This window comes from Charadrius vociferus, unplaced genomic scaffold, assembly GCF_000708025.1.
Source record: "Charadrius vociferus isolate BGI_N301 unplaced genomic scaffold, ASM70802v2 scaffold401, whole genome shotgun sequence".
In the NCBI taxonomy this organism is placed as follows: domain Eukaryota; kingdom Metazoa; phylum Chordata; class Aves; order Charadriiformes; family Charadriidae; genus Charadrius; species Charadrius vociferus.
In genome coordinates, this window is record NW_009647746.1 from 1,321,236 (window position 1) to 1,348,567 (window position 27,332).

At 37.0% G+C, this 27,332-nt stretch overlaps 1 protein-coding gene across 1 annotated transcript in view; it reads left to right on the plus strand.

The window, feature by feature from the left end:
- The window catches only part of NCAM2 (neural cell adhesion molecule 2), a 305,551-nt gene that overhangs the window by 221,983 nt on the left and 56,236 nt on the right, over nt 1–27,332 (plus strand). The window contains exon 12 of the mRNA XM_009882029.1: nt 11,641–11,814. Coding sequence (XP_009880331.1) covers nt 11,641–11,814 — 174 coding nt within the window. The remainder of the gene's footprint in view (nt 1–11,640; nt 11,815–27,332) is intronic.

The following is a 27,332-nucleotide window of genomic DNA, read 5'->3' on the forward strand; positions in this document are numbered from 1 at the left end:
AAACTCAAATTTTGTAGTAACAATAATGACCAGGTATCCTTAACGTAAGTCATTTGTAGTGTAGTATTTATGTGGGGCTGGAAACACTGGGTTTGAGGGTGTCAGGTCCGTTGTTCTAGGCATTTCTTACAGTAGTGTAATGCATGATATTCAGTATCCTGAAAGTTTTATGGTTTTAGTATCTGCTTCTGAATAGACTCTTTTTTTGGAAAAAAAAACCAGCAAATAAAAATGTAGTTCACTGTTACAAGTTTTGCACTTAAACCAGCATCAGCTGGAAATGAAAAACAACCAGGGAGATGGAAAATAAAACCGTCATAATAATTACAGGTATAAAATGTCAAATGCAGCTTTCTTCCTTGTTTTACTACATCTGTTGCTTTACTTTGGTAGATTAAGAAGCCCTAATGATTGAAGTTTTGCATATTAAAGCCTATAAAATTTTTCATGCATTTCAATATAGCCTGGATTTCCTTCTGGCTTTGATTGTAAATATTAATGCTGGGGCGTAGCATACTTTCACAATGGCTCTGTCAGGGAAGAATAAATACTATTTCTAGCTGGGAGACAGTATTAAGCAAAGTGTGCTGCTAGGGTAAATTTTACAAATAATGATCATTATACTGAATAGTTTTCTCTTAAAATTCTGCAGGAATGACTTGTTGCTTCATGTTTTGTTCCAATTTTCTGCTTTGCTGGTTTTCAGCAGAATCAAACTAGCCTTGTTTTTTGTTTTGTTTTTTTTTTTAATTTACTACTAGTGTAAAAGTGATCATACTGTCACAATGTCATTATCATTATTTCTGTTGCCTTCCTTAATTAATTAGACTTATAGATAATAGAAGAAGGTTTCTTTCAGAATTTACATGCAATTTGCAACCATACCATTTTGTATGACAGGAAAACTATACCTATTCACTCAAGTTATACTGCAAAGCTACTGAATTCCAGACACTTTAAATTAAACGTTTCAAAACAATTGGAGAACTATAGCCTATTTAAGGTTTCACACTGAAAGGTGCTGGCCATTACTGGTAAATGCTGAGAAACTTCAGCACTTAATCAAATGTGCTCACCACCTGACTTGTGGTGATCAACTCTTTAAAATACCACATGGTCGACCTCCTTCTTTCTCATTACTTAAGCATTTAAATTGCTGTCTAAGTAACATGTAGAATGTGAAAAGAACCACAGTCTTTTTCATTTCTTGCCACTGCAAATCGATTACTTCTTGTCACAACTACAACTTTTATTTTAGAAGTCTGATTATCCTCTGTTGTTGGGTTTTTTTTGTTGTTTTTTTTTTTTTCTATGACAGGCTTAGGCTTTGGCAAGCCAGGTGAGCTTGGCAGATTGTCCCAATGGCTTTCAGAGCCTGAGGTGAGCACAGGTATTCCTAGATTTGCCCAGATAGTTCAGTCATAGTTTATATGAAATACCAGTATGCAGGGAGATGATACTAACTGGCAAAGCCTTCCTGCTTTTTCTGGAGATCTCCATATCATTATTTCAAGTAATTTTGTATAGATAAATGGAAAATCGTATGACCATCATTTATTATCTTAAAATGGTAAATGCTAAGGTTTTGACACAGAAAGCTAAACTGTATTTTTCAAGTATTTTTTTTCTTTAAATACTAATGTGCATTTTGCACATAGCAGTGTACAGCCGAACTGTATCCAGAGCCCCTAAAAAGTAAACCATGATTCACCTCTAAGGCTTTCACAGCCTTACTCATCCTAGGCTTCCCTTTCCCCTTCTTTCTTCTATTCTGGGGTGGCAAAGGGGTTAAAAGTTCAGATAAGTAGCCTGATTCACCCCTTTGCCTCAGTCTTTCTTTCAGTCTTTGTACCTAGAAGGATACTTTCATTTGTGATGACAGTTAAGATTGTGATCTCACCACATCATGCCTGAAACTGCAAAGAGACTTACAGTGACTAAGCATTAACAAGATCACTGCCGGCAGAAACCATACTAATAGGCAGTGAATATAGTTTACAAATTAGCTACATTATACAACTCAGATGATGAATTTCAAACTTGTCTTGCCAAATCATGCCTATCATGTGTTTTGCACAGTATACTATAGAACATCAATAATTTTACGGCATTTAGAGGTGGTGACATATAACAATACTTAAAAGAAATGAGACATGCTATATCTGTTTCCTTTTGACAGCAATGTTACAGGGAGTTTAAAAGCAGAATTAAAATACATTCTGTGATGTCATGAGATATTGAGAATTCCCATGCCACTTTATTTAATTAGATGTATTTTAAGCATCCTGTATAGACAGAAAGTCAGTGAAGATGGGGAATAATAACATCAAGAGCAAATGAAGGCATGGGAAAGACAATAATTAAGCTTCACAGAAATTACATCCTGTAATTTGTTTCATGGAATCAAGTCATCCTCAAAATATGATAAGGTTGGTTGATAACTGACAAGGACTACAACATCAAATTTAACAGTTTACTAATCTGGATTTTTGGGGCTTACACTGTTGTGCTGGTTAATGGATGTTGTTCCTTTTTTCTCCAAACATTTGTGTTTTCTCACAGACAAAAGTAAATCAAAGTAGGACTTAGTTTTCCCTGAAGAATAATGTAATAAAAAAGATAATCATGTTTTGTTCCAAGACAATCATGTTTTGTTCCAAGACAGTGTTATGGAATCTTACTGATTTTTTCTTTTAGGATTTTTGTGTTGCTTTCTCTGTATAACTTTTCCCTTGCTGCCAAAATCCCATTTACCACCACAAAAATATGGGCAGATCTAAAAGGTAATCTCTGTCCTAAAACCTTTTCATTCACATCTTTAGCAGCATACGCTAAAGGATTTTTACTAAAAAACCCAAACAGTGACATATTTTCAATAAGCATATGTGGGAAGCTATCAACACAACAAAAGTGTTTTGCTCTGTGTGCACGTATCTTATTTTCATTTATTATTTCTGTATTTATTTGCTAGCTGTGGTCCCATTTCCTAATTCACTCCTTATTTTTCCAGAACTCCCAGTGATTTGGTAAAAGAAATCTGTTGCAGTTGTCCCCAAACGAGGATAGCAAGGCAAGACTGAGCCTAAACTGTTGATTTAATATTGAAATTATTCTTCATTCTCAGGATGTACAAGCATGAACTATTTCATGGAGGTCTGTGACTCCACAGCCCCATCTCTTTACCTGCTGTGGTCCTGATACCACTTAACGTTCAACATTTAGACATAGTTTCAGTCAATATATATGCCGGATATACAGAGACAGGAAGAGCTGCAGAACTGCACTAGGAACATATTGACAGGAGATAGGAGACAAGAGCCAACTGGAAGATAAATCCCTGACTTCTCTATCTGCTGTCACCATCACTTTGTTTTCCCCATTTACACCAGTACTGCTAAACTCTCAGAAGGAAATTTCCTTCTATAAAACTACCCGAAAAATAGCTTGCAAGAAAATAGTCAGTGATAAATGGTGGTCATTTATTGAACAGGTTGGGTAAAACATAATACACTTGAAAGAGTAATTACATATCAGTAGAGATAAATAAGTACTCATAATTCTGTATGTACTTCTCTATCAGCTACAATAATGTTTTTGGAACTAAACCAATTCTACTTAATTTAGACCAATGTATCACGAAGTTCATTTGTGCTAACCAGCTTTCTGTGCTGAGCACAGAATACATCAAGGGCAATTTTACTCTTAATATTTGGGATTTTTTTAAAATTTTATTTTTAAGGAATTCTTTTAACATCATTTGTGAATACAGTCACTTACTGAAACAAAGGAATAGACACCGTGGAAAGAAGATGAAGTTGACGTAATATCTGACACTCGTGTTTTTTTAATGACTTATTTTAATTCAAAGGCTGAACTTTTGGTAAATTATCTCTTGTTTTGACTGCAGTATAATGAAAACAGAGATAGCAGTGGTAGTCTGAGAAAGAGATAGACTGGTGGAACCATCCCCTGCCCTCCCTGAGGCAGAAACAGGAACAGCCACCAGAAAAAACACAAGATTAAGGGAGTCCTGTATCCTCCCCCCACCAGGCAGAAGGCAGTAGCTTAAAGGAAAGGAGTGAATGGAGGCAAGTCCACGCTCAGGGTGGCAGGCAAACCCCCTCCTTCCCCACCTTGCCTTCCCAGGTGCCTCTGTACAGCAGGTATGAGGCTCTGGATGTGGAAAGTCAGTCAATGGATGATCTGGATGGTGGTCCATCTACACCAGAGGTGTTGCCAAGGTATCGTGACCACCTCCACGCAGAAGAAAAGACAGGTTATAGTTGTAGGTGATTCCCTTCTGAGGGGAACAGAGGGTCCAATATGCCAGACAGACCCTTCTCTTGGGGAATCTGCTGCCTCCCTGGAGCCTGGATTAAGGACCTAACTAGGAAACTCCCTAGCCTGGTACGGCCCTCGGGCTATTACCCATTATTGCTCTTGCATATCGGTGGTGATGAAGCAGCCACGCATAGTCCAAGGGCAATCAAAAGAGACTTCAGGGCCTTGGGACCATTATAAGGAAGTTTGTAGCACTGGTAATTTTTTCTCTATCCTTCCAGTTGTGGGCAGCAACGTTGGAAGAAATAGACAGACCCAGTCTATTAATATGTGGCTCCGTGGCTGGTGTCACCACCACAATTTTGGGTTATTCAATAATGAGGTGGTCTACACAGCACCAGGCCTGCTGGCATCAGATGAGATTCACCTTTCTCAAAAAAGAAAGAGGATCTTTGCTCACGAGCTAGCGTTCCTGATTGACAGAGCTTTCAACTAGACTTGAAGGGGGAGGGGGACAACATCAGACTTGCCTGTGGCAAGCTGTGGGACAACATGCCAAGTTTAGGGGGACAGGATGCTAGCAAGGGCTCTCAGCTGGTTGCTCTGAAATGTGCTTAGTACATTGGAGCACACTTGAAGTTTTACAGAGGTGAACCAGAGGCTCTTGAGGTAATAGGAGCCAACAGGGAAACACTGGTGAAATACCTCAAAGGAGTTAAGGTGAGTTCCTCTAAGATGGTGACGCGGCTGACAGCCCAGCTGAAGTGCCTCTACATCAATGCACACAGCATGGACAACAAACAGGAGGAGTTGGAAGCTACCATGCTGCTAGAAAGCTATGACCTAGTTGCCATTACAGAAACTTGGTGGCATGAATTCCATGACTGGAGTATGACTATTGATGGCTACAAACTGTTCAGAAGGGAAAGGCGAGGAAGGAGGGGTGGAGGGGTTACCCTCTACGTCAAGAAATGGATAGATTGTGAAGGGCTGTCTCTGAAGAGTAGCCACGAGCAGGTTGAGAGCTTATGGGTAGGAATTAGAGACCAAGGCAACAAAGGGAACCTTGTTGTTGGTGTCTACTACAGACCACCTAGTAAAGGGGAGCCTATTGATGAAGCCTTCTTACTGCAGCTACAGGAGGCATTGCACTTGCAGGCTCTTGTCCTGATGGGGGACTTCAACCACCCCAAGATCTGCTGGAAAAGTAGCACGGCAAGCTTCAGGCAATCCAGGAGACTCCTGGAGTGCATCAAGGATAACTTCTTAAGCCAGGTAACTGGACCTGAGGATCACCAATGCAGGTGAGCTAATCGGTGATGTCAAGACTGGAGGTTTCCTGAGCTGCAGTGATCATGCACTGGTGGAGTTTGCAGTCCTGATGGATATGGGTCAGGTGAAGAATAAAGTCAGGACCCTGAATATTTAGGAAAGCAAACTTCCAGCTCTTCAAGGAGTTAGTCAGGAGGACCCCCTGGGAAACCACCCTCAGGGACAAGGGAGCAGAACAGAGCTGGCAGATCTTTAAGGACATTTTCCATAAAGCACAAGAGCTTTCAGTCCCCAAGTGTAAGAAATCTGGAAGGGAGGGCAAGAGACCGGCATGGCTGAGTTGAGACCTGCTGGTCAAACTAAAGGGCAAGAGAGAGATGCACAGGCAGTGGAACCAGGGACAGGTATCCTGGGAATAATACAGGGATGCTGCCCGGTTGTGTAGGGGTGGGGTCAAGAAGACCAACATGCAGCTGGAGCTAAACTTGGCAAGGGACTCAAAGAATAATAAGGACTTCTACAGGTGTGTCAGCCAGAAAAGGAAGGTCAAAGAAAGTGAATATTTAGGAAAGCAAACTCCCAGCTCTTCAAGGAGTTAGTCAGGAGGACCCCCTGGGAAACCACCCTCAGGGACAAGGGAGCAGAACAGAGCTGGCAGATCTTTAAGGACATTTTCCATAAAGCACAAGAGCTTTCAGTCCCCAAGTGTAAGAAATCTGGAAGGGAGGGCAAGAGACCGGCATGGCTGAGTTGAGACCTGCTGGTCAAACTAAAGGGCAAGAGAGAGATGCACAGGCAGTGGAACCAGGGACAGGTATCCTGGGAATAATACAGGGATGCTGCCCAGTTGTGTAGGGGTGGGGTCAAGAAGACCAACATGCAGCTGGAGCTAAACTTGGCAAGGGACTCAAAGAATAATAAGGACTTCTACAGGTGTGTCAGCCAGAAAAGGAAGGTCAAAGAAAGCATATCCCCCTTGATGAGCAAGACTGGAAAATTGGTAACAATGGATGAAGAGAAGGCTGAGGTACTCAACAACCTTTTTGCCTCAGTCTTCACTGGCAACCTCTCTCCACACACCTCTCGAGTGGATGGACCACAAAGCAGGGAGAAAAGTCCCTCCCCCTGTAAGAGAAGATCAGGTTAGTGACCACCTGAGGAACCTGAACATACAGAAGTCTATGGGACCTGATAAGATGCATCACAGAATCCTGAGGGAAATGACTGATGTAGTTGCCAAGCCATTCTTCATGATATTTGAAAAGTCATGGCAGTCAGGGCAAGTCCCTGCTGACTGGAAAAAGGGAAACATTGCACCCATTTTTAAAAAGGAAAGGAGGACCCTGGGAACTACTGACCTGTCAGCCTCATGCCTGGGAAGATCATGGAACAGATCCTCCTAGAAACTATGTTAGGGCACGTGGAGGATAAGGAGGTGATTCAAGACATGCAGCATGGCTTCATCACAGGTAAGTCCTGCCTGACCAACCTAGTGGCCTTCTATGATGGAATGACTACATCAATGGACAAGGGAAGAGCTACGGATGTTGTCTGTCTGGACTTCTGTAAGGCCTTTGACATGGTCCCACACAACATCCTTCTTGCTAAATTTGATTTGATGGATGGACTGTTTGTTGGATAAGGAATTGTTTGGATGGTCACATCCAGAGAGCGGTAGTCAACAGCCCAATGTCCCAATGGAGATCAGGGATGAATGGTATCCCTCAGATGTCCATATTGGGACATATACTGTTCAGTATCTTCATCAATTATATAGACAGTGGGATTGAGTACACCCTCAGCAAGTTTGCAGATGACACCAAATTAAGTTGTGTAGTTGGCACACCTGAGAGATGGGATCCCATTCAGAGGGACCTGGACAAGCTTGAGAAGTCAGCCCATGTGAACCTCATGAGGTTCAACAGGGCCAAGTGGAAGGTCCTGTGCCTGGGTTGGGGGCAACCCCCAGTATCAATACAGGTTGGGGGATGAAGGGATTGAGAGTAGCCCTGCTGAGAAGCACTTGGGAATACTGTTAGATGAAAAGCTGGACATGAGGCAGCAATGTGCGCTTGCAGCCCAGAAAGCCAACCATATCCTGGGCTGCATCAAAACAGTGGCCAGCAAGTCGAGGGAGGGGATTCTCCCCCTCTACTCTGCTTTTGTGAGACCCCACCTGGAGTGGTCTGGAGCACTCAACACAGGAAAGACATGGACCTGTTGAAGTGGGTCCAGAGGAGGGCCGCAAACATGATCAGAGGGCTGGAACACCTCTCCTGTGAAGAAAGGCTGAGAGAGTTGGGGTTATTCAGCCTGAAGAAGAGAAGGCTCCAGGCAGACTTTTTTTCAGTACTTAACGAGGGATTATAAGAAAGATGGGGACAAACGTTTTAGCAGGGCCCATTGCAATAGGACAAGGGGTAATGGTTTTAAACTAAAAGAAAGTAGATTTAGACTAGATATAAGGAAGAAATTTTTTATGATGAGGGTGGTGAAAAACTGGAAGAGGTTGCCCAGAGAGGTGGTAGATGCCCCATCCCTGGAAACCATCAAGGTCAGGTAGGACGGGGCTCTGAGCAACCTGATCTAGTTGAAGATGTCCCTACTCATTGCAGAGGAGCTGGACTAGATAACCTTTAAAGGTCCCTTCCAACCCAAACCGTTCTATGATTCTATGATAACTTCTAAGAAAGTATACCAAAATCTGTGCTAATACTAAGTGATGTTTAGATCATAGAAAAGAAATCTCATACTTTTTCTACTGTATAGTCCTTCAACTTATAACAGTATATGAAAGAGTAATCACTGTGCATAGCTAATGTCCTCTAAGATTCCTTTGATTGGTTGGTTTTAGAAGGAAAAAGAACATGAAGCATCCAGAGTTCTATCCTTCCAGATGCAGACTTCAGTGTACGCAACTGCATATTATCCTTCACTCCCACTAAACATTGAGCCCAAAGCCTTACAATTCTAACACAAAAATCACAGCAATGCTCAAAATAGTTTCAGCTGACAGGGGACAGCTCAAATGCTGGAACGTTTAGCTAGATCAGGACCAGAGAGCTGTTTACCTTGAATGATCAAATTCATACTCATTAGAGAACTACAGAATTAGATTCAGTTCATTATGCTGCTAATGATCTTCTTTGGGGAAAAAATTACAGATTTGCGTATTCTGAAAGAGATAGGTATTTTATTCTATCTTAATAGAATTGCTAGTATTTGTTTCTGATTTTGACTAGGAACTTGTCTCCCGTTGTATTTTTTTAAGGTGATTCACTCTTTTCTTAAGAACTGATATAGTTCAACTTTGTAAACTGCAGAAAAGTTATCTACACGTGTGTGGGTTGCTTGCATTGTGGGATGCATATTTAAAATAGTACTGTGGATGTATTTCACACTTTAATGAGTCTTAAACATAATGCATTGTGCTAGTTATGCAAAATATTTTACTGAGTTTTCACAGGAGCTTTATTTTATATTTATTACCAAAAGGAATCATATCTTCATTTTGCAGAAACTATACTTGAATCTGCAGTAGAGAAAACAAGATTCTTCCTTAAGGATGTCTTCTTCCCTATGCCATGTTTATTATAGTTAATCATATGCAGACATAAACACACAAGGAAAAGGGATCTCCTTAACATTTTGAAAGTCAAGAGCAGAGTGGATATGTAAATAGCATATTTTTGTCTCATACCATTGACCAAATAATTATTTTGATCTAAACTGAAATAGCAGTGAATTGCCTTATAAAAAGAGCATACAAAAAACCCCATAAAAATAGTCTGAGTGAAATTAAATATTCATTCATCCTTAAACAAAAGATTTTGTTTCAGTCTGAACTCTTTTAACTACAGAACAGAAATAAAAGTGTTTAGGAACTCTTTGTAATATTGTAGGTATCTGCAGCATCTTTTAGCTTGCAATTAAATCAGAAGAACATTCATCTTCAGTACTACAGAACTATATTCATCTTCTCAGGTGATTGGTATCCGCATCACTCACACAGTGCTGTGCTTCTTTACTTTGTCTATCCTGGATTCCTTTGCTGGCATTCTTCTGTTGTGTTTTTCCCACCCCTCTCCGAACAGTCACTTGAGCTAGGGAGAGGACAAACCTGTAAACAGAATGATGCTGAAGGTACTGTCGCTAGTGGGGAAAAAAAATATCGCTCTCAGTTGTAATAAGAATCTGGAGGAGAGGCGTCACAAACTGGTTCTGCTCCTCATCCTCCTGATTTTGGGATCAATGCTTACTTAGCAAGTAAGTCGTATAACTAATTCTTCTTCCGTGTGATCACAGAAAAACATCTGTCTGTTTTTTTGAACATATTTTCTTTCTTCTAAAGAAAACCAACTTTTTTGATCAATTTAGAAAAAAAATTCAAAGCCCAAGACTGTGTTCTCCTGGATGCATGACATACTGGTTACATTTGGTCACATTCTAACCATGAATCTTGAATTCCTTTCTGCAGATTAATACAGGTTCACTGAGTAGGGTGAAAATTTTCTGCAACATCACATATGAATGAATGTTTCCTGGAATAAGAAAAGAGTTGAGGGTTTGAATCCCTCAGGCTGAGATTTGCATTCTACGCAAATCTTTAACTTTATGGATTCATTTAGTTGTGTCTTCAAGTAGAAGAGAGGAAAATTGTTTCTCCATGTAAATAAATCTATGCTGCTTTTAACCGGATGAGCACCAAACATTGGAGGTTTTGGATGACCTATATTCAGAAATGGTAACTGTAAGAATTCACAGAAGTATGATACTAGCGTTAAGATATTCAACTCTGACAACTGATACAGATTTTTTCTGCAAAAAATTCAGTGCCTGATTATTTAAAAGTTATACAATTCAACCCCTATAGAGCAGCTTTGGCAGGTGTCCTTTTCCTGAGAATTTGTGGCTGCGTGTGTCCTTAAACCCATTCTTTAATGCTTTATAGCAATTTTTGACTCATTTTCATTCAAGTACCATACTTGGTGAAGCTCAGATTGATTTTCTTTTTATTCCCAACTGTCTGACAGCCCTTGAATAACGACTACATTTTATGTTAATGGTTCAGTACCCACTAACCAAATGATAGGGTTTGACTCAAATTCTTACATGTCCTTATAAGAATATCTTCCATACAATGAAGACAAAAACAATGTCAAATCTGTAAGCAGATGTGCAAATAATTGTCACATGTATCAGAAGATACATTTTTAATGGTGTTTCAGATCCTTGGTCTTCTAGCCACAAAACTAAAATTCTCCTTAGTATTTTCAATACAATTTTTTTGTAATTATAGCACTTTTAGTCTTTTGTCTTGTATGTGTTAGTTTGATCATATATTGTAAAAGTGACATAATATTTCTAGTTTTAGAAATCTGCTGGCCCCAAGGTTACTTTTGTTTCATATATAGCATCTCAAAACCTATAGATACCTGCTTTATTTTCATAGTTCTTTTCTACTTTGAAAGATATGCACTTGCTTTTGATTTCAGAGAAAACTTGTATTTCAACCTATTCTGCAAATTATTTCTTAAACTGAAAATAGAAACCTTCCATTAACATTCCTTGCTAGTAGCTTGGAATCCAGTCTTTCAAAAAAAAAGGATTCATGTTTTCAGCTGTATTTCAGAGTTTCATAAAAACAGCCAAATTATTTCTACAGTTTTTTGTCATAATCTCATTTAGAAGAATTCAGACTCTGAATGTTCTATTTAGCCGTAACTGTTCCTCTTGTTAAATTTGATTTAAAGTTTGTAATTCTCTTTTCCATAATTATATAGTAAACAAACTGATCTATTACATTTGCCTATGACGAAATTAGCTATTAAAAAAGATCATCTTATAAAAGGCAGAAATGGAAAATGTGTTTGCATAACTTCAGCATACAAAAAAGAAATGGTTTTCTTACAGCTCTATATTGGAAAACTTAAGTTGTTTATCTAACACAAACATTATTACATCACATTAAATGTTTTTTTCTTTTCTCCATTCAAGATGCTAAGGAGACTTTTGGGGGTGGATTATCAACTGTTTAGGTCTGTCTAGTTGCTGCTCATTATTAAATTGATGTTTTTACTTTTCTAGATGTGCCATCAAATCCTTATGGAGTACGAGTTTTAGAGTTGTCACAAACCACTGCCAAAGTTTCATTCAATAAGCCAGATTCGCATGGAGGTGTGCCCATTCATCATTATCAAGTGGATGTAAAAGAGGTCGCCTCAGAAACCTGGAAAATAGTTCGCTCCCATGGAGTTCAAAGTGAGTATACAAAATATAAATGGAAGTATTTTAATTGAGAAGAATGTAAAGGGAAAAGAATGCAAGTATATGTTAACTGATTCTTTGTTTCTCCATTATTCTTAGTCTAGTAGCTGTATCTTCAGTTGATATTAGTAAAGTCAGACATCTTTACACCAATTAGAAATCTTACTCTCATCTTGTAAAAGTTAACTGTTACTTTTTAGTTTTAAAAAAGTTTGGTGAACAAATTTACAATTATTTGGCATTTTTCACAGTCCAATCAAGTAGATTTGAAGCATACTTTTGAAGCTATCAATTTCAAAGAGAGTAGAAATCACAGAGGGGTTACTTTGAGAACATGCATTACATACACAGTTAACTTAAAAATTTTAAGTAACCTATTATGTGATATTTAATCCTGGGCATTAATTACTGATTTTTAGCTAGTTAATAACCTTTCTACATCCTGTTAATATTCATGATGTCTGTTTCAAAAGCGTGTCTATTAAGTATTGTTCAACAAACATTAAATGCATTTGTTAGATATTATCTCTATTATCTATCAAATATATTAGTGGGATGCTACAAATGGGGCCAGTTCCTCGCCAGATCTATGCCGCCTTTGCAGTTCTCTACAAGCAGAAAAGAGTATAAGCCTCCACAAAAAGACAGGAGTTCTTTAAGTACATGCCAAGGTGGGGTGTTTATCCAGAGTAATATTAACAAAATATGTTCAACAAATCACTAATTCCCTGCATCTATGTTTACCACTTGGTGTTTTTAACATAGTAAAAGTTAAAGCAGCCCCAACAGTCTTCTGATTTATACAGCAGGAGGTGAATTATTTTGCAGTTATCAGCAAGATAGATGGGAGAAAACATGTAGCAAATGATCTAATGTGTTATCTCTTTCTCGTTCGCATCCTATAATACACACACACACAAATTCTGCACTAAGCAGAATATGTTCCAATTTAGAGAATTGTTTCAAAGAAACATATAATGAACATGTAATTAACATATATTCAAAGAAACATATAATGGCTTTTTATCTTTTGTTTTTCTTAACCATACACACTAACCGTGTGTATAATATGATACTGTAAATCCTAGTGGTATTCATTTTAGTACAGCATAGGTTGTATTTCTTCCAGTACAAGAAGATCTGCAGAAGACAGTAGTTGCAGGACATAACATGTTAATGGACATTAGTGTACCTCTTCCCGTCATTTCATGTTATGTTTCAGACCAACTTTGAGACTTCTTTTTCTCATAAATACTTTCTTCAATGAATTGGCAATAAATTTCTCTGATGATGACAACCAAATACTAAAACCTGAAGTGACCAGTCTGTGTAGTTGGGTGCAATGTACCCAAATGCGAACAAACCCAGTGACCACAGTGCAGTCACACAGATGCTTAATTGAAATGTAGGGCCAGAACAAAAAAACATCCTTCATAGAATCAATTTTGGTCTCCATAAAACTTTCTTTCCTATTGTTTTGTTAATATGAAGTTTGTGAAAAGATTAATTGATTAGATTAGAAAAGATGTGTAACTTGACAGACCGTCGTTATTAGAGTTGACTGGAGCTGCCTTCTTCAGATGTTCACACTTTGATTTTGAAACATTCTTTCAGCATTACATGTGTTTAAGTTGTTGTATATAGCTCATTTTAGTGATAACATCAATTGATCTTCTTGGAATTATTTTAGTACAATACCTGTTTGAATTGTATGGTAATTTATTCTGAAAACAGAGAGTAGAGCGGCAGGTACAAATACCTGCAGTCCTTATGAAAAAAATACCACTGTGAAGCAGGTCATGGGTATTTAGTATCTCTGCTGCCATCCCTACTAAAATTGAATGTACAGCTTCTTTGAGAAAAGGGCTGTTGTAGTTCCTACATACTGTCATGTTATTTCCTCACTTCCTTTTGTGCAATTTGCCTTACTTTTTTCAATTTATTCTCCTTCCTTGCTTGGAACTTTTCAGGGTGTTTATTTTCTTTCAAACATGTATTTTCCTCTTCGTTTCCCTGTCCTTCAGCTGTAACACTGAGAGATTTTGTTGAAAAAACAAAATAGGTCACACTGGTTTTGGACATCTTAAAGGTACCTCTTAATTGCATGTATTTACACAGACAGCTCCAACTGATGACAAAAACTAGCAAATATCAAAACAACCTGAAGAGTCATCTTGGTCTACAAATAGATCTAGTTCGTAAACAGATAAATATTGAGAAGGTAAACTGAGAGGCCAGTGGACAATATTAAAAATTAATTCACGATCCATAATTAATTCACACTGTGTTCTGAAATCTCTATTTGTATACCCCTGCAGAGAAAGATTGAGATTGTACATCCTGTATTTCTCTGAATTTATCTCTGAACTACTTTAGAAATAAAAAAGTACTTCAGAATTTCAAATATTTGCTAAGCAGGAGGCATCTTGTTTTTCTAAATCTTGGTGGTGCTACACTATGTAATTAGATAGAGAAATCAAAAGGGACCTGGTTGCATTTATCATAAGTTCATGCAGATATTCTTTAATGAGTTATTGTTTTATTTGTGAGGTAGTATAGGCCCAAACCAGAAAAATAAGATGTGTTACCAAAACACAGACTGAACAGCCCGGAGAAGAAAAAGCCTTCCCAGATGGAGACGTAAAAAAAACACAAACCCATAAGTGTCTTTTTTTTTAATGAATATATTGTTAAATTTAACTCGAATCTTTCTGAAAAGTTCAGCCTTTGCTTGTTTCCTGAGCATTCAGAGGGTTTCAGCAAGTTTTCCAAAAGATCTGTTTAAACCTCTCTCCATTTGTGTTTTAGCTTACTTACAGTGTCATGGTAGGATAACATTGAGACATCCTCTTCTAAATCCCTTTTTCAGTTCCTGAAAGATTTTTTAAATAAGCTTTTCTTAGTGTGAAGGCTTCTCTTCATACTTTTTGAGACATTTAGGATACTTTCAAGTCTTTTGAATGATTAAAAATATTACATGTTTTTGAGACAGTTTCTCATTGTGCTTCAGTAACTAAGGACTTTCCAACCATGTCTCAACATCTTCTCAGCTGGCTGAGAGGATATTTAGACTACAAGCAGTCAGTATTCTGTATTAGGATTTGTAGTTGTGTCATCACAATTTCCGTACCTGGTCAATATTCTTTAATGGACACAAAATCACTTTTTTCATCTGTTCCCATTTTTGGGGACGGGTTTATGGCTAAGACTCAGATATAAATGCTTTTTACACAGGGACAGTTAGCTGCTTGCACATCTCAAGTAATGATGCATACATAATGCATGAGTCATGATTTTTTCCTAGAAGCCAGTGATAAACCAAGTGCTGAAGTTTTACAGGATGTCTTTTTATCAGACTGATTTAACTCAGGAGTGATAAACCAGCACTGCAACCCTTTCTTCCTGCAATATAGGTAATGTTTGAATTCCAAGACCACCTTTTAAAGGAAAGAGACAGAAAAACCTACATGAAGGAGAGAGTTGTGCCTGGAAGACTGTTAGCCTTCCAAATACAGAGGTTGTCAAGGCTAAACTGGGTCTTCTGGTCCGCCTCTACTATGACCAGAAGGAATAGTGTAGTTGTCTTCATACAGTAACAGAGAACAGCTATAAACTCATATAATGAATGAAAACTGTATATTTAAAAGAAACAAACAAAATGGAAATGTGCCCACAGAAGTTAGTTTATAAATAAAGTGTTAATAAATATTTAACAGATGTTTCAAAAAGTTGTTGGAAGGAATTGCTACTAATGCTTACAAGTAATTAATTTTCTTAGAATTATGACCCAATAACTATGTATAAAATCTTTTACAAGTAGGATTATTATTCTCTGTTTCTATTTGTATGAAAAATACAATAGATGCTTACCAAAGTTCTTAGGCATTCTTACATAATCAGTCATCCAGCAAATACAAATAAGTTTAATGAGAAAAATTAAGCAATATGAAATGGATTCTATGCAAATCTGTTCAAACAGCCTGCAATTCTCTTCATCTAGGAAGAACATTGCCGGTTTCTGCAAAGACTCCCTCAGAGGTGGCTTTTGTCTCAAACTGTACTAGTTTGAGCTGTTTTCAGATCAAATTAAGGAGAAAATTCAAAAGTCTTGGAGCTGGAGTCAAGAATATCTGTCTCCCTATTCCCTCCCCTTTGTCTTTTATAATGAAGAAGATTTCATTTGAAAGCCTGTGCTGATTGCAGCTATTGAAAGAGCGCAGAGAAAGTGAAGCAATCATTCTGATACACCAACTTCAGGCTATTTAGGGATTTAAAAGTCATCATCAACACTATCATAGTTCAGCGAAAGATCAGTGAGCAAATGGTAGCCAGATTTTTCTGCACTTGTTAGATGCTGTTCTGAATATGAAAAGTGTTTTGTTGCCAGCTAGCTGCAAACCTCCCTATAGCTTCACTTTACAGGTTGGGGGGCTCTCCGTGGGCTGGGCAAGCCTGAGGCAGGTGGGTGAGCTTCAGGGCCCAGATATTTATGACCCTGTCAGTAGCGCAGAGAAGCCCGCTAATCTTGAAGCAGCAGAAGTGCAGGTAATACTGGCAAGGTTCATTCTCCAAGGCCAGTTTGCATCCTTTCGGCCAGGCATCTGCTGACCCCCCGATTGTGGGGTATTGTCCATCCATTGATAACAACTGGTGAAGAGCATTGGCCATGCTTTCCTCTGTAGACACAAAGGAACCTGTGAGAAGGTGTAAGATACTTGTGCTGGGAAAAATTGTCTTACCACAATCTTCTGTGCAATTTTACTTACCAAAAAAAAAACAAAACCCCAAACCAAAAAGGACATTCACTGATCAGTTCCTGAGTTACCAGCCAAGACTTAATGAGAAAAAAAATGCATTATTTTTCCCTTCAAGCAGTATTGAGTTTTCCAAGGAAGAAACAGGATGGACTCGGAGGCTGTGAGATTCAGTTCTTCAGGTCTCTTAAGTCCTTCAGAAAGCACCAATAGTATATCTCTAATAGAGAAGCCATCAAGGTCTTGTTTTGCCTTAGTAGCATTATGAACACTAATAATTCTGGTTCATCGACAGCAAATAATGTATTCTAATGAAAGAGACTTAGCTTATACACAAACCTAAATCACTGTGGAGGTGTGTTTGAAACCTGAAAAAAATATTATCTTTGAAAAATTTTGCATGTCTTCAACAGGAATACAAAAAACTTTATTCCACAATCTGTCTTACTCAGCGTAAGATGGGTATGGCCACTAAAACTCGAGCAATTTTTCCTTCCTACTTCACATTTACAGATAGATAGATAAAGAAATATGTCAATGGATCTTTCTTTTCAAAGCATACAATATTTATATAAGAATGAAATACGACAGAAGATCAGCCTCTGCATTTCTAGTGCCACTCAATTTGCTGGTGAGAGAGCGACATGAAGAATACAGAAAAACCCGGTCCCATTTTAACATTACTATGGAAATTCACCTATGGGATTATGCGGATAGTTGTCACTGTCATTTTAGAGATGAGAGATGTACATTTTGGAATTTATGTAGCCAGTAGCCTCTCTTTCTCTTTCTATTCTCTCTCTTGCTTCCTCTGAACTACAGTATTAGTACTCCTATATCTGTTTCTATCATGAACGGAAAAAGATGCACTGTTCTATTAAGATGTATTCATAATGTTCTCTTTCTGTCTTTTCATTAGATCAAGAGCCTTGTGATGTGATATTCAGCTCATATTTGTAGAGTATTTAATATTTGTGATTTTTCTTCTGTTTGGAAATTCTCAGATTTAAGAACTGATTTTTTTTTAATCCGTTTTCATGTATTTCTTTTTATGAGTTTTTTAGGAAAGGTTTGGTAGAATTTTCAATTCTTGTATGTTTTTGCATTTTAAAAAATTCAATTATTACTATTTTATATAAAACCTCAATAAATAGGGAAGACTTCTTAAAGAACAGGTAAAGGAAAAATCTCATTTCTTCAGATTAGCAGCATTTGAAAAAGGTTCTAAGTTTTCTGAGTTTTTAAGGAAGCTGCTAAAGTAGTAATACCTACCTAATTTAGAATTTCTTACATCAGTAACAAATGGTAGCATCAAATGACTTTGGAGAAGTGCACATAACAGGGCTTACAGATGGTAAAGGTGCAGCATCTTTAAAATTACACCTTGCAAACCAGAGTATTTGTAAAAACTTTAAAATAATAAAGGAGGAGACAATTGTAGTTTAAAAGGAAAAAGTACTTTTCAATCAGTTATACTTTTCTTTAAAAGTGTAAACTTCATAAAATAATGGTAGAAGAAAATATGGAATCTGTTTTGAATAAATGCATTTTTTGCATAAGGTGGGTTTTTTTCCCTTAAAGCATTTGCCCACTGGTGTATTAATATAAAATTAAGTGTGATCATGTTAGAGACTGGTGAATCCGAGAATGTTAATCTGTAGCGACTCCCTAAAAATAACATACTCAAAGAATGCCTGTTCTGACATAATTTTTAATGCAATAAGCTCAGGTAGCTACTCAAAATGACAACCCTAAATTCTTCTTAACTTCGTATCTTAAAAAAACCAATGTCTTGTGTAGTATATTTTTTCTGAAGAAAAATGAAAACAAGAAAACAAAACATCTGGGCTTTACTAGTGTGTCCAGGTCATGTTTTTTTCAGGAGATATTCTACTGAGTTTCAAGGCATTTAACCAAATTATTCCTGGACTTAAAATTCAGCTTTTGTAGGATATTAACATAAAATATTTGCTACAATGGACAAATTATATAAGCTAAAGTTATATATAAATTTCCAAAAATGTGGGGTAGAAGACAAAATACAGAAAATGAACATGTTATAAAAGCTGCTTTTTTAAATCTATTTATGTGTTTTGAATTTTAATGATCAAGGGTGTTTTGTCTTTTGACATTTGAGATTCTTCTTTAGATGACAGAAAGCAGAAGCTTTATGAAACGATGCGCCAAATATAAAATGATTCTATAATGAATCTATTACTCGTAACTATATTTCATGCAGTAATGTCAAAACACAGCAGAGGTGCTTTACCAACATATGCTTATACTTTTTTTATTGAATATTTTATTGAAGGAGACAATAATTTTCAAAATCGTGCAGCAGCATTATCAGGCTACGTACAAAAAGTAGTTAAATATTTTTTAAATATAAGTGTTTTTACTACTTTGCATTGTAATGCAAAATGAAAGGATGAAAAATATTACAACATAAGAAATGATGATATCTTTATTCTTTGTACAAGAAATGAAATCCATTGACAGGTGAACTTAAAGTGCTATTATGTTACATATCTGAAAAATAAGCGTAACCAAGAATCAAAGGTGCTTTTTTAAGAAAAAACACTAAGAAAATTTGTACAGCATCATAATATAATGCAATAAATTGAAGATTTCAATAAGTGAAATATTTTGGTTTTAGCTATTAAGGACTTCTCAAACGTCAAGCACCACTGCTAGTATTTGCTTTCAACCTTTTTTTTTTTCCTCTGGTTCTTGACAAATTGGAGATCAAATCCGAAATAAGTAATTCTTTGTCATTTCAGATTCAAATCTCAGCAGGTTCGGTTCATTTTTTTTTCACCTAAGTTCATTAAATTTCATGTACTTCATGAAATCATAGAATAATTTAGAAAGAAAGGGACCTTGTGATCATCAGTTGCAAACCCCTCAGGTTGCAACAGGGCCAGCTTCAAAGTTTTGTGAGGGTACCCAGGGCTTTGTCCTGAGTTTTGAATCTCTCTATGAATGGGAATTCCCTATTTAGTGGTTTGTTTGTGAAATTAGAGGGGTTTTTTAAACAAAGTCCTGTCTGTACTATTTTTACACATGCATTTAACTTTTTGGGTTTTTTAAGGCATGTTATAACAGAGAAAGGATTTTCAGTTACCCAAATTAGGTTTTTAAACTGCCGTGCTGTGTGTTATGCCTGGTGCTTACAGCCTTTTTACTACGTGTCCTTAAGGTTACAGGAAGTTAAGTACGTGTCAGTGTTGATGACATAACTAAAACTTGAAGTGTTCTGTCTCTGTGTTATGCCTTTTACTTTTGAATTGGCTGTACCAGTGGGAAAGCATGCATGTATGTATGCAAATATTATAATCCTTATAGTAAAAAAATATTCAGTGCCTTTAAAATAAGGTCAATCCATTTTATCTTTTATTTTTTTATAAGATATGTGGCGTTCCAAGCAATGAAATGGTGGTTTTTTGTGTGTCTGTCCAGTTCTGGGTTTTGGGTAAAACTCCAGAACTCCATTTTCTGTCTTTAAGCAAGACTTTTTGATAGACATCACATGAACAGACATTCTTTCAGAAGACTTTAGAAGTTTATAGTGCATGGTTTTCCACCGAGATTTCAGAAACACCATTATGCAAAAAGACATTTTTTCTTATGCTAAAATATAGCAATTACTGCGTCTTGTTATTGTCATGGGGAGGAAATCTAATAGATAGATCAGTTAGAATTCTCATGTACTGCATCTTAGGTTATCAGTTTTGTACTTCCTGCTTCCTTTGTACTGAAGCATGAAAGCGTGCATCCCATTGATTACTAGAACACTTTCCCAGTGTAACAATACTTCACCATTAAACTGGGAAGACTTTCAAATGGATTCCTGAGAGATATGAACCCCATATAATTCAATACTTTTCTTAATGAGTTTAATGATTAAGTAGAGTATATCTGTATAATTTGTAGATCAAACAGATATAAACTGCAAATATTTTGGTAGGCTAAGTCAGCATTCGAATTTATTTTAATAGTTGCATATCTTCAAGGCAGAATTCATTAATGCCTGGTGCAAGCTGCTACGGCAGAAGGAAAAACGCGTTCATTAGCCTGTTCCAGTGGGAAAATACATTTTTAGTAAGTATTTGAGATATTGAATTCCTGGGCATATCTGTCAGATTTGACTCCCTACGACATGAATTGTGATCACATTCAGTTCTAAAATGACACTTGCTATTCCTGAGGAGTGTTTCTGCATCTCTGGAATATCATGTATTCCAGAGCAAAATTCCAGCAAGTTGGAAGTACCTGAAGTCTCAGAGATTTTTGTACATGTTAAATGATGCCATAAGCCATTCATAAAACCATTCTGGCTTGTGAATTCAGCTTTAGAATCTAGTGCTCCATTTAGCAGACGGTTAAGCAGGCAGTATAAGACCAGTGGAAACATGGGTGAAAAAAAAACTAACCCAAATAAGTTTGTTGTCACTTTATACCCAACTTGTACCATGGCAGATGATGCACAATATGGAGAAACTTAAAATGTCACATTGATTGTCACATTGTCAAATTGACTCAAATGAATGGTTTAATTTAAGAAATACCCTGTTGTCTGTAGGCAATAATTGATAATATTGTAAAAAAACCTACATAGATCATTCTTGATATCAGTTAATATGCTTATACTATTGCTAAGCTTAAACTCATTGGATTTCTTTTTCAAAAGAAACTGGATATTTAGCTTGAGTCAAAAATTGTTTTCTCAATTTAAACCAGCTTTGAACTCATAAGAATGCAGAAGTTGCGTAACAATACAAAAAACATGAAAAAAAAATCTGTAATTTTAATAAATCTAAATTATTGGGGTAAAATGGCATTGAAACATGTCATACAATTTAAAAAAAAAAAAGTGAGAGAGTGGACACAATTTACAACCAATATAGGTTACTATTAAAGGGTAGGAAAGAGACCACTTTTAATCCAAATTAATTTATGTGTATACCTGCATGTAAGTTATTCAGCCCTCTCATTCTGTCTGTATACTATTCTTGGCTTCCATCCAGCTTAATCTTTGCTGCAAAAGTCTCATGTGGATGGAAAGGTTGGATTGTAAATAAATGTTTTAAACTAAATTACATGGATGGATTAGAGAGGCTGGAAAGTGAGATGTGTAAAGGGAAAGCTACGTTTAAATATTTCAGGTTTTTATACAGACCAGAATCATCAGGAGAATGAAATGAACTTTTCACATTCAAAGGTGAATAAAATGTCATGAGAAGTGAAGGAAACCCAGACAATTTACTTCACAGCTTGAGTTCATAACTAAAAGGAACTGAGTGTTATGCAGATACAACTACTACCAATATCTGAGTTTACTCTTCTCTTCAATAGCTTGTAATTCTGTTTGCAGTTGCATTTAGTCAGAGTCAAAGCTCATTGCAAAAGGTGATTTATGTTTAAGTGTTGGGTTTTTTAAAAGTCACAGGTTTGACAATCTGTAAGAACAAATGCAAGACACTTCGATTGCAAGAAGTATGTAGCAAATATTTTAATAAGGAATTAAATGGAGAATCAGTTATTCCAAATATAGTTCACATGGTGTTCCTCTATTGTGATTACTCTTGGCACCTCCCTATTTAGACCTTTTCAGGCTTTTTATGATGGGACCCTGTCGAGTAAATTTGCAGCGAACATACTGATCTGATGTAAAGGTCTTGCTGATCTGGCTGCTAAGTATGTGCCTTCTTAAGTAGAGAGTGATGCAATGCAATATTGGATATGAATAACTGGTAAATGAGATGCATGGTGCAGCTGCAAATTTCGCCTTTCAAATCTGTATTGTATTCATCTGCATTTATTTTACGTGGTCAATCTGCTTACAAAAATGTAAAGTACACTGATGGAATATTTATGTGTGTATAAACTTCTGCTGCATTTCCTAATACAAAACAAGAAAGTGTTCCTGAAGGATAGAATATTCTTTAAGTATTTCCAAGGTTATTGAATGACAGAGGAGTTATGAATGGAGTTTTCCTTCTGCCACATAGAACGATGAGCAACAGAGAGATAGCATAGCCCTATCTGTATTACATTTCATGATATCATTAAATGAATCGCCTTTTTATATATTTTTTTTTTCTCTGTAGTCTCTGCTTTCTCCATTGGCAAGAAAAAGTATTATATGCAGGAGTAGGATGGGGATGAGGAAGAAACAGTTGTGAATGAAAATTACCTTTGCATGTAAGAAGCAAAAGAACTGTTGTTGTCAGCCTTGAGGTCTTTGGTTTTTCACAGTAGTGAATGTCATAAAAGAAACATTTGAGATCACATTTTAGTCTCTTTGCTCGTGACCCTGAGGATGGCCTCTGATGACAGCAGTCACCAGGAACTGGTTTATTCTTACCTCAAATGGTGGTGTTTAGGGTATTGCCAGCTGCTGCATGTGGTAACAAAGTAGTCTCTTTTTTCTCACACTTTGCGTGCTCCAGAGTTGAATATTGTATGGCAAAATACCATTCAAGAGAAGCACATAGGACACTACTTTTGTTGGCATTCAGACTAAGTGGCTTGTTTGAAATATAAAATTGAGCAAGTGAAGTAAGTAGTTTAGAAAAAAGAAAATCATACATTTCATTTTGAATAATGAATTCATTAGTATTCTTTGTATGTAGGTAAAACTGAGAAAAGATATGTAGATTTTATATATGTTGTTCTTCTTATTACTACTAGTACGCAGAGTTATAATAAAATTGAAAAGTGTTGGAATTTTAAATTGTGGTCTCAACTGAGTTGAAAGGCCTGCTAACAAATATTAATTTGCCTTTTAAAAAAAATAAATGTTTCTCTGAGGCCAGTATTAGAAATTTCCATTCGTTTGCGCTCCGCAGATATTCCTTTGGCTTAGCATTAAGAATTCCGGAATTCTTGACATCTCTCTTGGAGTTTTGTAAGTGTACTGATATATTTGTAGTAATGAGTAAAATTAATTTTCTTAGGTATTTTGGATCTTAAGAAAGGCCATCTCTTATTTGTATCTCTAACACAGTGCAGTTTTGTAACAACATAAGAAAACTAGTGAATTGCATGAAACATCCTAAATCTGTTGCAAAGTCTCAAAGGAACAAAAAAATAACTATAGCTTTGCAGAACTTGACTGACAATAGGAAGAAGACGCAGGTGTTAAAAGTAAAATGCTGTCATTATTTGCTTAGACTTTGAAGACATTTTCTGTTTGTTTTTTTTTTCTTTTCTTTTTTTTTTGTGATAAAAAGGGAAGATATTTGGAACAGTAATCAATTATTAGTTTAGGATAAGTTGTTAGTTTAGATCTGAGTTAAACCCTGCTCTATTAAAGGCAGTCCGCCGGAGCTTACCCAGTCTTACCAGCTTCAAGTGGTGGCTGTATCACATTGAAAGAAACTTGCCTGCTCAGCCTTTTGAAAAAAGACCTGAGCTCACTCTGTGAAGTCAGTCAAGCAGAGACAAGCTCCAACTAAAGCTGTGCACCTGGGCACAGTTCTGCCTTCAGATTGGCATTGCCCATCTGCCAGTGACTATGGTGTCACAGAAGTTTGGAGTCAGCCTTGACTCGAATGGGACGACTCACAGACCCACCAAATGTCAATGTATTTGCAAGAATGTACACCGAGGTCTCCCATTCCTGTCTTTCTCAAACAGTAATATGGTCCTCAAAACTATGTGAACCCTCTTACCATTAGCCAGCATATACACATTCAACCTAACTTATTCCAGATGCACCACGGAAACTACGGTGGACTTCATGCTTGGAAAATTCAAGGTTTGTCAGCTATGAAGTCACGTGAGGACTAACTCACATTTTTGCTCAAGATCTGTCAGTAATGAAGAACTCATGGATGGAGTTGTCAATGTAGGAGACTTTTTTGAACCCCAGCTTTGTGTTGCAAATTTCAAATGGGATATTAGCTCACATCTGGATCTCCATTATAGGAACAGCAGAAAAATGGGCAGGAAAAACTGAAATAAATGTACTTATTTCTGCCCTACAAGGGAGTGTAAGAGATTCTAGATTCTGGCATATATGTGATAGAATGGGATAGGATACAGTTTGATTTATACAATTGAAGAATGAAAGCGGTGTAACTCTAGCAGGCATAGAAAAAAGGAAGGTATGCACTCATAGCTAATCCCCAGCCTCCCCCCTCAAAATGTACTGCTTCCTTCAATATTCTAGGGTGGATTCCAGACCTTGATATGAGACAGGGAATACATAGTGGCATTGTAGGTGACCCTGCTCTGGCAGGGGTTTGGACTGGTTGGACCAGAGGTCCCTTCCAACCCTAACCATTCTGTGATTCTGTGATTATCTAAAATGTAACAACTAGCGTGTTCTTTGTAGTCTCCTAATAAATGGAATCCCTGTTCCCCTTAGAAGACCCTGTTTTAGTTTCTGGGTCATTTGCCAGTAAGTGTTGTTTTTAGCCTTGATGGGTCTTCAAAAAGAAAAAAAAGGGGATAAATGAAACAGCATGAATGATCTTAATAAGGGCCTTAATTGCCCTTCTGCAATGAGATTAACACAGTTGTTTCTTTACTACATATTGTAGTATTGTATATTCACTCAATAAAGTATTACATACTTAGAAGACAATTCTATTGTCTTTATGTGTTCATATTGCTAATGGAAGTTCAGGTGTATTCAGTGGCCTAGAAATTTTTATTATAGGAGTGTTTTAAAATCAATGTCTACAGAAAATAAATTTGATTTAGGAAAGGTTTAACTTCATCAGATTTTATATTCAGCGGTGTAATTTGTACTATTAAAATGGCAGCAATTATAGTCATATAAATATTTAAAAATGAACCCTCATGCTGCTATACTGAGAACATTAGTCATATGTTAGAAAGCATTTTGAACAATACCTTCTTTTTGCATGATTAGGGGAATATCTGGTAGCAGTCCAAATCCCCATTGATTTTAACGTATTGTTTTATTGTTTCATAAAAAGTTTTAAGTGTAACCTTTTCAAGTGGCTGGCTGTTTCTTCAAGCAGTAGACTTTAAAATCCTTGCATTAAGAAGTGCACAATAGTTTTACAGCAGGGGAGAAAACGGGGTTCCAAGAACCAAAGTAGTATTCCCCTTTAATTTATAGAATCGTAGAAAGATTGTTTGGGAGGAACGTCTGGAGTTTATCTGGTCCAACATCCTACTTGAAGCAGGACTGGTGCCAATCCTAGATCAGGTCAGGCATGGTTTTGTCTAACTCAGTCTCAATCCCAAGGGTGGAGATTCCTCACCCTCTTATCTTGGTGTAACCTGTTTCAGTGCTTCATTTATCTCCCAGTGAATAATTTTTTTCTAATATCTGGTCTGAACGTGCCTAGTTGCAGCTTGTGACTGTTGGCCTTGTTATGCTGTTTGTTGCTGTTTAGAAGAGTCTCACGCTATTGTTTCTGTTTCCACTTTGAAGGGATGGTAGGTGACTATTCAATCACCCCTTGCTAAGCCTCACCATCTGCTTATTGTTCGTGTGCCCTAGGGTCCTCTTGCTAGCTCTCTGCTGGACCCTATCTGGTTTGTTTGTGTTCCTGGACACACAGTCCCAGGTTTGGCCCTTCCAGCACTAACTAGAGGAGGACAATAAACTTCTCTCAATCTGCCAGCTCCAAATGTAGCCCAAGTAGGCCATGCTGGTGACAATGAGCTGTGCAGCCTTGTTTAGATGCGTTGGCCTGATGCATGCATCTGCTCCTACGTGAGCCTTTCAGCCTGACCTTAAGGACCCTTTCACCCTTGCCCCAAAGACCTACAGTTATTGCTGAACTAGTTGAGGTTGCATCTTCTTGGAGCCTGCATGGGTGAACATCAATGGGTAGGGTTAACTAGATGGGACACTGCAATCTCTGCTTCTGCAACTATTTTTCCTTCGGTTGAATTAGAGAACTGGGATTTGGGCTTGTGTGTTTCAAACTACAAGTGTGATCAATTCTTCTAAGGACTAAGCCAAAGTTCACCAGTCTCCAGGGGATTCATTTTCATAATTTTTAATGACTTAAGTTAATGCTTCTAAATTTTAGTGTTAGATTAGCCATCAATGAAAGTTGTTTAATTTATCATCAAATAAATTTCAACGCTTCAGAACACCCACAGTCCTACGCACAAAAAATAAAAAAAGATATTTCTTAAAAGCTGGTTCTAAAAGAATTATTTATTTAATGATATAATGAAGGGCTAATGAGTACATGGAGAAGACCTGACATTTTAAAGGTTAAGTTATTCAAAGAGCATTTGTTTTTGAAATGCATTTAAATTGTGTGATTTTAAAACTCAATACATATTTCCATTTTAACCTATTGAATTGTGTAAAGAATCGGTTTATTAAGTTTTGCTTAACATGATCTTCTTACAGGGAATAGCAACCGTTTCAAGAATTCTCCCAAAATTTATGTATAGTGACAGCTAGTAAGGTTTTATTTGTCCATTCTTTCTTTCTCCTCTTCTTTTCCCCTTCCCTCTCCTTCGCTCTCCTCCCTTTCTTATTTCCTCCCTTCCATTTCCCTTCCCTTTAAAGGATACAAGTACCATTTATGAAAGTTAAATCCATTTTTAAAGATTTGGTATTAGGCAGTTGGCTTTGGTTATCATAAAGGTAGTATGGAAAAATTTAAGACTAAAAACTTGGAGAAAGAGATAAGAAAGGGAGGGTTTTTTTCAGAAGAGATATCACCCCAATACTCAATAAAGCTTTGAGTATCTGTGTATTTTCATGTGTGTTATTGCAGTTGAGGAAAAGAAGCACATCTTGTTAGCATG